At 41.0% G+C, this 13,801-nt stretch overlaps 1 protein-coding gene across 1 annotated transcript in view; it reads left to right on the top strand.

Annotated features, from left to right (window-relative positions):
- Positions 1–13,801, top strand: part of SLC35F1 (solute carrier family 35 member F1) — a 244,364-nt gene that overhangs the window by 167,534 nt on the left and 63,029 nt on the right. The window contains exon 3 of the mRNA XM_060753242.2: positions 10,963–11,090. Coding sequence (XP_060609225.2) covers positions 10,963–11,090 — 128 coding nt within the window. The remainder of the gene's footprint in view (positions 1–10,962; positions 11,091–13,801) is intronic.

Below are 13,801 nucleotides of genomic sequence, written 5' to 3'. Positions count from 1 at the left end.
ACAATGGCCATGTACTCGGACAGAGCACCACTGCCAGCTAGGAGCAGCTGCGATGACATGGAGAATAAGGCCCAGCAGGGTCAATGCAGTCCTGGCCCGTCTGGAAAGCAACCACAAATTCAGTGATGGATCCAGTGCTGTGCCAAGTCAGAATTACACCAGACTAACCTGCCTGGTATAGATACAGTCTTAGATGCATATCTCACTGAAGTGCATCACAACTGTGTAAGGGTGCAGTTGTGGGTTTGGGGATGTTGGTTTAGTTTGGTTTTAGAACTCCCTTCCCTCTCCTCATCCTGTATTCCTTTCTTTTTGTACAGGAAACTTTTAATTGAATTGAGCATGTCTTTCATATTATATGCACTGCTAAGGCGTTAAAAAACACCTCTGTAATTTATGTTTAATTTGCAAACCTCCTGCAGATAAATCTTCTTATTTTTGTACTATACAATAATTTCTTTGCAAAAGCAGCTTATTTTGTGATCTAGGATTTGAACTAACAGGCATATGCTGGTCTTACAAGCTCAAGCAGCCTGTTTCTGCTGGCTGGTAGTACCTAACGTGACATCAATAGGAGTCATATCATCATCTCCATAATGTATAAATTAGATATTTCCTCAGCATTTACCGTTAAAAATGTAATGGATGGGATGACCTACTAGTCCAGTTATTACTGCTCATTATTTCCCATAGAGACAGGAGGACATGGCAACAGATACATTAGTCAAAATGGCACAATAAATACTGATCCAATGCATTTAAATTGAGCATGGTAGGAAAACATCCCTATGGATCATCACTATACAATGTGACCCTGATATCAATGAAGAATATGTTCCCAGACTTTGCATGGGTATCTGAAACCATGAATGACAACAAGCCCTTTTGAAATGAAGTGCTTCTGACCCAAGAACACCATAGGCAAAGGAGAGGCATTTGAGTCCTAGGATGCAATGACACTTTCTGGAATTTAATGAGGAATTTATATGGAGTTCTTTCTTGGCATTTCGTAGTCCTCCAGCCTGACTCTGTGGCATGCTCCCATTGGAAGTTGTTCGTTCAGCAGAGTTTAGTATTAATTCTTGTGAATTCCTACTTTCAATATGTACGGAATGACACAATAAAATAAGCAAATATGTAAATTCATTCATTCAATATTTTGTGTTAGATGTGATGTGATTTGCACAAAGGGGGTTAGGTGCAAAAAAAAGTTTGTAAAATTTTCATTAAAGAAATTACAAAAAGGCTCCTGTTGCAATATTACTCTGCAGAAGATCTGTGAGAGGAAAAAAAGGAAATATTTATATCCTTATGTGTCAGAATACTCCCCCTCACCAACCTGGGAGCAAAAGATACTAAAACAATACTCTACCAAAATCATCAAAAGCCTGGAATCTGTTCATATAGCACAGTTATTTCTCTAATATTCTACTGTGATTGCCATGGCAACATTCAATTGAATCCTGGGATTTGCAGTTTAGAGAGAGGTGTTTTGATGAGAGCTCTATAGCAACTCAGGATTCCACAGGATGTTACCGTGGCAGATAAAGTGGAATCATAGCATTATAACTGTATTGTGAAAGGGGGTGGGTGGGCAGAAAATCCTCAACATTTTCTGTTTGTAGAAAACTTTATCATTATTTGCTTTTTTCTGCCAAATCTAGTTAAATGAATTCCTTTTGCCTGGCAAATTTCTTGAGTCTGAAAGATATCTACATTTTTAACTTGATATGTTGTTGTTGTTCATTCGTTCAGTCGTCTCCGACTCTTCGTGACCTCATGGACCAGCCCACGCCAGAGCTCCCTGTCGGCTGTCACCACCCCCAGCTCCTTCAAGGTCAGTCCAGTCACTTCAAGGATGCCATCCATCCATCTTGCCCTTGGTCGGCCCCTCTTCCTTTTGCCTTCCACTTTCCCCAGCATAATTGTCTTCTCTAGGCTTTGCTGTCTCCTCATGATTTGGCCAAAGTACTTCAACTTTGTCTCTAGTATCCTTCCCTCCAATGAGCAGTCGGGCTTTATTTCCTGGAGGATGGACTGGATCGATATATCTGCACATAATTATATTGAATGAAGCCATAGTATAATTTCAGAAGGAGAAAGACAGGAGCAGTGCAATAGGAATGAGAATGTCAGATCGATGCCTAGTTGATTTCCTCTCCATTGCCACTTTGTCTCCATTTGGGCAGTTAAGGTGGGCAGATGTCATGACTGTAGATTCATTTTTAACGCTGACTTACATCGACTCGGTGTGATTGTACAGCACTGGAACAGAGCGCTGTGTGCCTGGAAAATGTAGCTGATGATGAAAATTCTGTCAGGCAAAACTGTCAGGGAATTCCTCCAGAGATATTTCTGATCTTTTCACAAATCCTTTCTCATGATGAAAGGATCCGCTTCTGGCTCCTCAGAGAAATGTAATGGGCAGAAACCTATAGCAATTTATATTGAATATCCATAAATTTACAAGAATATGTCTTTGGCCATTGACACTGTGATTTTCATCCACTCAGGTTTGAAAAAGGCTTTCCCAGCCTGACACTTTCATGATGACTGTGCTGGCTGTGGATGATGAAAATGGTACTCCAATAGGTAGGAGCCAGGTTGAGGGAGGCAGATTTAAGAGACTGATAAAAGGTACTCTCTTAGTGCAAGATACTGCTTCTCCAGCATCCTGCTTTGTGTTGGAAGCCTCCATGCATAGAAGTCTCTCTCCTTTTCAGGCTAATGGAAGAAAAATGCTGGGAGGATGAGAGCTGCTTCCCCCCCCCCCCCACTTCTGTTTGTTCTCTAAAGGGTGAACAGGACTATACCCTCCTCAGCACTCAAGATTGTGACACTTTAGCTTTCCACCCCCATATCCAGCCCCGTACAATTATCCTGTCTCCTGAAGAGGCAGCTGTGATTGACAACAGTGATCTGAGCAAGCTTACCTGCATGTTGGACAAAAGTCTTCTGTGTAGAGCTGCCTGTGCTAATCCGCTTACACTCTATAGTAATCATCCATTGCTCAGTGTTAAGTGCTTTTGAGCTCAAGATCAAGGGCACAAATTCATTTACTGTGGCACCATACACTAAGCTGAACTTTCCTGTAACTTGCCAGTAAGCTGTGATTTTTGAGAAGGGTTGTTTTTCATTGTTGGATGTTTTCTCATGGCTTGCGAGAATGATTTCCAGCTTCTCTGTAATAGAAATTCTGGCCATTGTCTATAGTGACGGTATGTCCTGACTTATGTGAACCCATCTGCCTTGCAAGTAGCCTGAGAACAAATCCTTTTTGGTAAGCTAAATGTTCAGATCACAACAGCTTGAGGAACATTTTCATGACCAGTGGCCAAAAAGTGAAAAATCCATTATCTATTCAGAGCAGGTTGTTGACTCCAATGGCAAAAGGGTGGTAAGGTTTTAGTCTGAACTTTTGAATCTCTTATGAATCAAGAAGAGATGTCTGGTAGACTTATCACTGTAGCAGTGAGAGAGGTTTTTCTCATTCTGTAGGTGGTGACCTCCACTTGTCTTGGCTATTTGAACTCAAAAAAGGAAAATATCTCAGGATAATATGAAAAAAGGTTAGGGTTGGTCCTAATTGCTCCAGAACAATACATGAATTACAATTATTGGCAATCTCTTTCATATTAGTAAATAGAATTGAGCTGTATATTAAATATACACTCTATGCACCATCCAATGATCTCAAGGAATTGTAAACTCTTAGTTTCAAGATTGATGCTTGGAAAAGAAAGAAAGTAGAGGCAAAGAATATGCAAATTTGGAGCCATGTCCTACAGCTGTCACACTTTGATAGAGACAGCCCTAATTAATTCTCTGTCATCCAACTTTTTCAACTGCTCTTAAAATGTCTCTCCCCCCCCCCCTTCTCACTTTGCCTTCAGTTTACCTCAAATGCTGCAAGCTGTGTCATCAAGGCCCTTTCCAGTAGGATCAGGCAAAAGCAAATTGTTGCATACTCTCCTGGCTTTTATGTTCTTCCTTTTAATAACGTTTGCATTTTGGCCACACTGTGATGTTGCTTTGCCACATATTTCCCAGTTTTCATCTCTGAAATTTTGGAGGGTATGGGAACCTCTTGACCAGGGGCCAAATGTAAACTCTGGAGCCCTTAGGTCAGGACATACCCTAAATCACATAACCAAAGATCACTCCAGGAATTAATCTAAAGTGAGGAAAAAGATCATCTACACACAAATGTGTTCTTTGTTGTTATTGCAGCGGGACACAGAGAAGACTACGTCTTCACCTTGTTGACAAAATGGAGTCCAACAGAACCCATCCACATGATGCAGGGCAACTTCCAATGGGGCTCTGTGGGGCTCCATTTCGGCAACATGCTGAAACGCAACCCATAATGGCTTTGGAGGAATACAAAGAGGAAGCAGGGAAAGGATGGGGAAAGTACAGGAAGCAACGTGGGGTGGGAGGCCATCATAGATAATGTGGAAATACAGTAGATTGCAGTTCCCTCTGCTTTCCCCCCTTTTCTCCACTTCCTCCCGCTTCCCCTTGCCTTTCTGATAAGGTCCAAAGACACAGATCAACAGATTTAAAGTATAGGAAAAGAGATCTCACTTAAGCATTTAATAATAATAATAATAATAATAATAATAATAATCTTTAATTGTACCCCACCACCATCTTCCCCAAAAGGGTCTCGGGGCGGCTAACATGAGGCCAAGCCCAAAATTACAGTACAGCAAAATAAAATACCAAGAAGCAAAAATACCATGAAATAACAAAATAAAATAAACTTTCAAAATAACATGATAGAGAAATAGAACACAGTGGGCTGGCCAAATGTACTAGGATAAAATTGATAAAACCCTGGATGAGATAGGTAGTGGGAGAATGTGTTTCTGAGGGAGGAGCTAAAAAGGAACGAACAATGGGGTTAGACCTTCATTAAGGGTGGGGAAAAGTGCATCATGAACTTCCTGATAAGAGTTGTTTAATAGTCAGATATGCTGCTTCAGAATATGGTGGGGTGGCCTTCTTTTGAGGTTTTTAAACAGATGCTGGATGGCTATCTTTTGAAAGTGCTTTGTTTGGGTGTTACAAAGCAGGGGGTTGAGTTGAATTGCTCTTGTGGTCACTTCAAACTCTATCATTCTATGATCTCTATCTATCAATCTATCTATGAAACAAGAAGTATCCTCACAACCTCTTTTGGGGTGTCTTCTAATAATTGACTGAACTACCTCTTCTACTTGCTCTTCCTAATTTCTGCAAGAGCCTCATGTTTCCAAACCTTTCTAATTATTCTATTACCTTCTCAGTGATTACAAACACATGGAAATTTAAAGCCAACCCTGCTTTGCACTCCTTGGCCAGGGTCTTAAAGTTAATCGTGTGTAGGGCTGAAATATTACTCAGTTAATCTGAGTCAGAAGTTTGTAAAGCAACATTGGAGCCAACTTATGGGAAAAGGCACTCTGTGCTGTTTGCATTGTCAACAATCCATGTATATTGTTTCACAATGCATTTAAAATTATTACACATTTTATAGCAAATAAATTCTAAACAGGGCTGTAATTTCTCCCTTATAAAATAGAGTAATTAGAATAGCATGGATCAGATTTTGGCAGTTTATCAGACCTACTCAAAATGATGTGAATGCAGCTAAATGTCACCTGCCAGTCTATGTAGCATCAGTTCTAAACTAACACATTAGGCCAGATCCAGGCATGCCTGCTGTAAACCAAAGAACAGATTGAGGGAAATGGGATCTAGTGCAGAATTCTCCTAAAAGGAATTGGGCAGCTCTCTTTGATTATTCATTCCTCTTGCAGCCTTAGTGCTTCCTTCCGTGCTTTTCAGGAACTCACCCTATGGTGCAATGTGTGTTGAGTCACTAGGTTCTGACAGAAAGAGGGAACCTGCAAAAATGGGGAAATATGTGGTTTTCATCTTGTGGATTTTATTATTAAGGAATCACAAAGTTTGAAGAGAATACAAGAGCCATCTACACATCAGGGGATTGGGTTGAATTGCTCTTGTGGTCACTCCCAACTCTATGATTCTATTATCTATATTTGTCTATATATGTATCTATATATGAAATTTTTGTGGATTTGATTATTCTGAAATCATAGGAGTTTTGGCTTTTGTGGATTTCATTATTATGGAATCATAGAGTTCGAAGAAATCACAAGGGCCATCCAGTCCAGTCCCATGCAACTGATTTAAAATGGTTCCTCTCTCTACGTCATCTGGTGTGGCAAATTTCCTCTAGTCATGCTAGAAGACCTAGTGAAGAAACACTATGGCTTCCAAAGTGATTCTATGTCAGCTTCCAGCAGAAGTTGACTTTAGGATTATGATGGAAGATATAGAACTTTCTAGAGTGCTGTTCTCTCCGGTTTAAAAAAACAGCTATTTTCATGTTTTTTCCTATGCTCCTGGCCTCTGCTACACTCAAAGTGTTGGCTCCATCTTATGAAATCCTATGATATGTGGTTTGGTGAGGTACTAGAACTCTCTTGCTTAGAATCCTAAATACTCCTTCCCACACTGCAGATCCATAGGATGTTACCATGGTCATTAAGCACCTCATCACATTGAAGCTATCGAATGGCCCTATGGGACCTCATCAATGTGATGCGGTCCCACAGGGCCATTTGATAGCCTCAATGTGATGAGGTGCTTAATGACCGTGGTAACATCCGTTTGCCAGTCTCTATAGTGAATTGGTGGGGCAGTGAGGAAATCCTGGCATTCCCACCTCACCAGCAGCAACAATTCCCTATCAAACATGAGGAATCCTTGCTGCACAGCTTTCCCCTGCACAGGCCCTGTAGTTTCCAATGGAACATGGGAAGCTTCCTACATTCTGGCCGCAGCGTCGTAGAATGCTTACACCCCAGTTTATCGATGGAGCCCCACCAGAAGTAAATCTATGTTGTGTAATGGGCAGCGAGGGGCTCCATCAATCAGCTAGGATGATTGCAGCCCATTGTGTGATGAAGTCGTTAAATGATGTCAAAGTGCTATGACTGAGTAGTGCAAAAGAGATGGTTTTCTGTGAATTAAGTTCTTAGAATGCTTTTCTGCCAAATATGCAAGTTGATTTCTGTGTTTTCAAATAAATGAAAAACATCCAAGTTGCATTGTGTTTCCCCCACAAACTATATAAGAAAGGAATGCTTTTATGATCATTACTCATTTAGAGCATAAAGGTTAATGGAATAGCACGATGATGCAGCGAAACAGGTCATCTCATTCCGGTACCGATTGTCCACTGAATGCCGCCTGGATAAATTACTTCATGTAATCACTGGTCTGGTCCCTGCTCTGTCTTTGTTTCTTTCTGGAAACCAGACCAAAAAATAATAAGAAAAAAAGCTTGTTCTTACTTTTCCAGTCTCAAGGTAATTAGGAGAACAAGGAATAATTAGGATGCAACCTTCACATGGCTAATTAGAAACTTGTCCAATCACATTAGGAAATGAGAGGCAGGGTCGTATCTGTTAATGAGCAAATGGGACTTGAATCAGACAAACATTTGATTCTGGTAAACCAGGGTTATCAAAGATTACCCAGACTGTCAGAGAAGTATGTCCTCCTTTCATTTTAGGATTTTCACACTATTCTTGCTGTGGGACTCACTTTCAGGGAAGTAGATACAGCAGTATTAAGAATATAGTTGCTCATTCACTTATAAAATGAGCATAAGAGAACATAATTAAAAGGAGCAAACCTGACTCTTCTCTTCTGTTTTACTTCACTGCACTTCATAACTAAGCTATTTTCTCGCTTTTGTTACTGGACTGAAGCGTGAGGGAAGGGGTTGTTTTAAAATAATGACATGCTTGTAAAGTTGAGAAGGTGTGGGTTTTATATTAATATATACATATATTATTTTTTTTAAAGAGAAAACATGTATAAACTACTTTTTGGGCATCAAGAGATGTCTCCAAAGCGGATTGCAATGTTAAGCCTTTTTTTTAGAGTCAGGAGTGACTTGAGAAACAGCAAGTCGACTGTGCTGTGAGAGAATTAGCTGTCTGCTAGGATGTTGCCCAGGGGACACCTGGATGTTTTGATGTTTTGCCATCCTTGTGGGAGGCTTCTCTCATGTCCCCACATGGAGAGCTCGAGCTGATAGAGGTAGCTCAACCTATGACCTGTCGCTGTTAAGTTTTTTTGGCACAAGGGTTTAACCCACTGCGCCACAGGGGGCTCCAATGTTAAGGCTAATCCATATACATAAATAAATTAAACAAACAAACTAGAAAGCCAGTGTACCTTTTGAAACCAATGTATTTGTCATGTCAGGGCAACCAGTCAATTATATTACATTTCTAACAGAACAAAGCAAACAAACAAACAAACAGACAGACAAAATACAAAATTTGTGAGTTTGGTAGTTGATTAAATGTCCTTTGACCAGTAGCTGGCCACTTGGAGTGCTTCTGGTGTTGCTGCAAGAAGGTCCTCCATTGTGCATGTGGCAGGGCTCAGGTTGCATTGCAGCAGGTGGTCAGTGGTTTGCTCTTCTCCACACTCACATGTCGTGGATTCCACTTTGTAGTCCCATTTCTGAAGGTTGGCTCTGCACCTTGTGGTGCCAGAGTGCAGTCTGTTCAGCAACTTCCAAGTTGCCCAGTCCTCTGTGTGCCCAGGGGGGAGTCTCTCATTTGGTATCAGCCATTGGTTGAGGTTCTGGGTTTGAGCCTGCCACTTTTGGACTCTCGCTTGCTGAGGTGTTCCAGCGAGTGTTTCTGTAGATCTTAGAAAACTATTTCTAGAGTTAAGTCGTTGATGTGCTGGCTGATACCCAAACAGGGGATGAGCTGGAGATGTCTCTGCCTTTCACTATTGGCTGCTACTTCCCGGCGGATGTCAGGTGGCGCAATACCGGCTAAGCAGTGTAATTTCTACAGTGGTGTAGGGCGCAGACACCCCGTGATAATGCGGCATGTCTCATTAAGAGCCACATCCACTGTTTTAGTGTGGTGAGATGTGTTCCACACTGGGCATGCGTACTCAGCAGCAAAGTAGCACAGTGCAAGGGCAGATGCCTTCACTGTGTCTGGCTTTGAAACCAATAAAACCAACACACAAGCAGGTAGAGACAAAAGTAAGATCGAATAGGCAGTCTTCCTAAAAACCATTCATGAGGAAGCCACCCTAACCTTGTTTGGGAAAGGGGTCTTTCTCTTATCTTTTGCTCTTCTTCTGGGATCAAACATAATTTCACAGTTTAATAGTGTATTATTCACTACATTTCCCCAAACCGTTTGTTCAACATTATTTTGGGATTCTGGGAAAAGTAGCCCAAGAAGGTAGTTTTGCAAAAGTCTGGAAAGATCTGCCCCAATCCTCCCTCTGTATATAAATGGTGCATGTACTTAAGGGGCACATGCTAATTCTATTGGCCCAGTTTGATCTTAAGTTATGAACCAGAAAGCTCCCAGTTCAAATATAAACTGCTGCAGTATTACTTGTTGGCTTCAATTATTTCTCTTCACCCTCAGTCCTTTTACTGGCAGCATGGACTTGCTATAAAGGGTTATTATTTGGTTAAGTCATATAATAATATATGGTTAATTCGGGAGCCCCCGGTGGTGCAGTGGGTTAAACTCTTGTGCCAGCAGGATTGCTGACCAACAGGTCAGCTGTTGAAAACCAGGGAGAGCGGTTTGAGCCCCCTCTGTCAGCTACAGCTCTGAATGCAGGAACATGAGAGAAGCCACCCACAAGGATAGTAAAACATCAAGCATCCGGACGTCTCCAGGGCAACATCCTTGCAGACAGCCAGTTCGTTCACACCAGAAGCAACTTGCAGTTGCTCGAGTCACTCCTCACATGAAAAAAAAATGGTTAATTCAGATTGTGCATGTGAAGAGCTAAAGTACCACATGAGAACAAGCATTATTCTAAATTCTTTAGTTCAATGTTGGTTTACTTGAAAATGGCCCAGGTAGCCTGCATATTAGTAATCCAGGTTTCCTGGTAATGCATGTGTTCATGGTAAATGTTCAAGATGGCACAGAAATTTCCATTTGTGTCAGTAGCTTATTGTTTATTCTACAACCCTGATTAAATCCTGCCCTAGAAGTAAATCAGAAAAACAAGGAGGAAGCTTAATACCAAATGGCTGAGTGCATGTTCATTTTCTTTTGCATCAGGCATAGTAATAATCCTTGGCCTAGCATTAAGACTGTTTAACCTCTGGGAAGCTCTGGATTTAATCAGTAGTGCTTGTTATACCGGCAGACTTCACAATGTGGAAATTGAGGATTGAGTGATTGACAGGATTCTTCTGCAAGGGCATTGAAGAACGACTTAGTACTTTGCACAAAATTGATTCTAGGAAGCTGAGCTACCAATTATTCCAAAGCAAAAAGAGGAAGAAGAATAGAGGGGATAGGATCAACTTTTCTCAAAAGGGCCCATAAGTCCATGGCAAGAAGCTAAGGGAAGATAGCACCAGGCCTCTACACTTCAAAAATGTGCTGCCCTTTCCTTTGTGCTAATACACATGTATGTATATTGATTTCACTTAAATGGTTAAGCATCCCTTATCTTGAATTCCAAAATCCTCCAAAATCGAAAATTGTCTAATGGGTGGTTGAGATAGTGGTCCCTTTAATTTCTGATGGCTCAGTGTATGTACATACTTTCTTTCATGTACAAAATGTTACAGTTGTTGTATAACATTGCCTTCAGTGTTTTGGGTTTGGGATTTTGGGGGGATTATGGAACACCTGTATTTGCATATGTGTATATAATAAGATATCTTGGCGATGAGACCTAAGTCTAAACATAACATTAATTGATGGTTCACATACACCTTATACAAATAGCCTGAAGATAATATACAGCTGCTTCTCTTAACTTTTATAGCCTTTGTAGCATTTCCTTGTGAAATGCAACCAATCTGTTAATACAATTTAAATATTTAAAAATCTTTTTTCTTCCCACCCCACCTCTTTCTTGATACAGGAGAAGAAAATTTGCTGGCAATCTTGAAACGAAGATGGTGGAAGTACATGATCCTGGGGATAATAGATATAGAAGCCAATTACCTGGTAGTTAAAGCTTATCAATATACGACTTTTACTAGTGTACAGGTAAGATTTTAAATTACTGATTGTATACCTTAACATGCCTATTTGCTTGCTTGCCGTGCCCTTATATGTTCAATCAACCTGTAGAGGAAAATGGGGATTGCATACACTAGATTTGTCCTTGTTTTATATGTGTCACAAACAATGAGCCCTGTGGAGATAAAGCTGTAGGCATGTGAGGCCCACTCCCTCCTTTTGCAGCCAATTACAATATAGAACTGGAAACAGCTATCACAATTCTATTCCCATCCACAAAGCACATGAGCAGAGTGGCGTGAGAAGACAGCAAATGTTCTCCCTTTGCAGGTCGCAGACTTTCATTGTCTGTTTTTACTCAGTGTTGTGAAGAGTGGAATGATGGGTATGAATTTGATGCTGCAAGCCCAATTCTGTGGAAAGCCAACCCATGTAACTCTGGCAACCTCAGGTTCTGCAAGGACTCAGTTGGGGAAATGCATCAGCCATCATGGAAAGCACCAATAATACAGCAGTCAGGTAGCCAGAGAAACAATAGATCGGAGCCAAAGACTTACTTCTGCTAATGCTGGTTATTCCAGCATGCTCTGTGCTAGCAAGACGTCTCTACTACGACCTTCAAATGCTAGAAACCAGGCATTGTGTCCACATATTTTTTTACCAACCAAAGGTTACTCAAGTTGCCACAGGCCTCTTCAAGCACAACTATTTTTGCAGCAAACTTAGGTGAAGGTCTTCCATAAAAGTACCTCAGATTTCAGCCATGCCAGTGCAGATGCTAGAAGCAGCTGAACTTTGATCATGTAGAGAAGATTGCTTCATAGCAACATCTTCTCAGATGGTACAATACCCAGGTGGTTTGACAACAAAACTGACTGGTCATTTGAGTCCTTCAATTGTGAACCCTGCCAGGCAGAACTTGAAAGAAGAGACCAGATTCTCAGAAATGTGTTGGAAGATAGCTATCAAAATTGCTATGGAACATGCAGCACCTCCCTGTTTTCCTCCTTCATCCCAGTGTATTGTTTTGCTTAGCTACGTGCTGACTTTATCTCAGCCTTGTGTATTGGAAGATGGCTTTTGGATTCTGACAAGCAATGCATTGTGCTTCCGCCACACACTCTTTCCCTTCATTCTCTACTTTCTTTGCTTAGATCAGGAATGAAAAACTTTGGGACTTATGGAAGATTTTCTACAGGTCCAGAATACCTTGCCATCGATCAAAGCGCATGGGTCTTCTAGGACAGTGATTCTCAACCTGTGGCTCCCCAGATGTTTTGGCCTTCAACTCCCAGAAATCCTAACAGCTGGTAAACTGGCTGGGATTTCTGGGAGTTGCAGGCCAAAACACCTGGGGACCCACAGGTTGAGAACCACTGTTCAGGGAGTGAAGTCCAAAACATCTGGAGAGCCAAAGATTCTCCACTTCTGACTTATGCCTTTAACTATGCCAACTAGTACCTGAAAGTGTCTCTTATATCTCATTCTCTGACAGTTATAGCAGCCCATACATTTTTCCTGGCAGACAAGCTAGGGTTTATAGCCATTGGGACTCCACGCTCCTTCCATGAAGGACAATGCTATTCATTCAGAAAGAGATCCAACTATATTCAGGAGGCCTTATTTGCAGAAAGGTGTGCACAGTATTGCACTGTAATCGCTAACCCTGTACTTTGTCTCTTTGGGAAGCCAGATATAAACGCTTTGTCTCTCCTCCCTCCCTCCCTCTCTCTCTCTCTCTCTCTCTCTCTCTCAAAAAAAGGAACATGCAATGGGAACAGAAGGTTTGCTTTTGCCCAGCCAAGAAATTCTGAAAACCTCAGCTCTCTACCACCAAAATATTTAATATAAGCTGCCATTTTTACTGTCCTGAAATGAGGCTATACACAGGTCATTCTGGGAAAAGTGGGAAAATCTTCCCACAGAAACAAAGGCATTCAGCTCCTTGAAAATTAGCAAAATGGCTTTCTCAAATAGCATAAACAGGGCAAGGAATTTGGAAGTGCCATTTTCCTCCAATACTAGATGTGGCAAGTGGAAATGTAAAATCCTGTCAGATGTATGAGCTCAATGTGTAGAAACAATAGGTCATACTGGGACAGCAGTAGTTGTCAAAATGGCACAAAATGCCTAAATTTGTGCTCCTGTCAAGCAGCCCATTCACATCAAATATTCCTCTATGAGGTCGTGTGCCTGAACATGCCATCACCGTGAGCAAATGTCCTTGTTTTTCGTGATCTGTCCTTAGTTAGAACAGTAGCTAAGACTATACAGAAAATAAGTATACATTCTAACTGATGACACTGAAATTTCCATCAAGGAAGTCTATAGTTTTAAAAGATAAGCAGTATCTGTATCATTTCAGCAGATGATCAACTTTATTGTGCATTTTCTTTTTCACTTGATGTGTCTGCTCCATGATAGAAAACTCTACATGTACCATACTTGTGACATTTTACAGAAACAAATATTGGGCAGCTCTCTGCAGAAGCCTACCTTTATTCCAATTACATGCTACCTGTTCATGCCCAGCATTATTTTTTAATTTTTTAATTATTGCATTTGGCCCAGCCATTGGTTTTTAAATGCGTCGTGTTATTGTTATTGTTTTTGCTATTTTGTTATGAGTTTTGTATTGTTTTTGTATTATTGCTGTTATTGTTTTGCTGTGTTTGGGCTCGGCCTCATGTAAGCCACACCAAGTCCCTCAGGAGATGGTAGAGGGGTAAAAATAAAGT

Source organism: Anolis sagrei, chromosome 1 (genome assembly GCF_037176765.1).
Source record: "Anolis sagrei isolate rAnoSag1 chromosome 1, rAnoSag1.mat, whole genome shotgun sequence".
Classification (NCBI taxonomy): domain Eukaryota; kingdom Metazoa; phylum Chordata; class Lepidosauria; order Squamata; family Dactyloidae; genus Anolis; species Anolis sagrei.
Note: the sequence above shows the minus strand (reverse complement) of the source record. Positions and strands in the feature narration are given on the sequence as shown.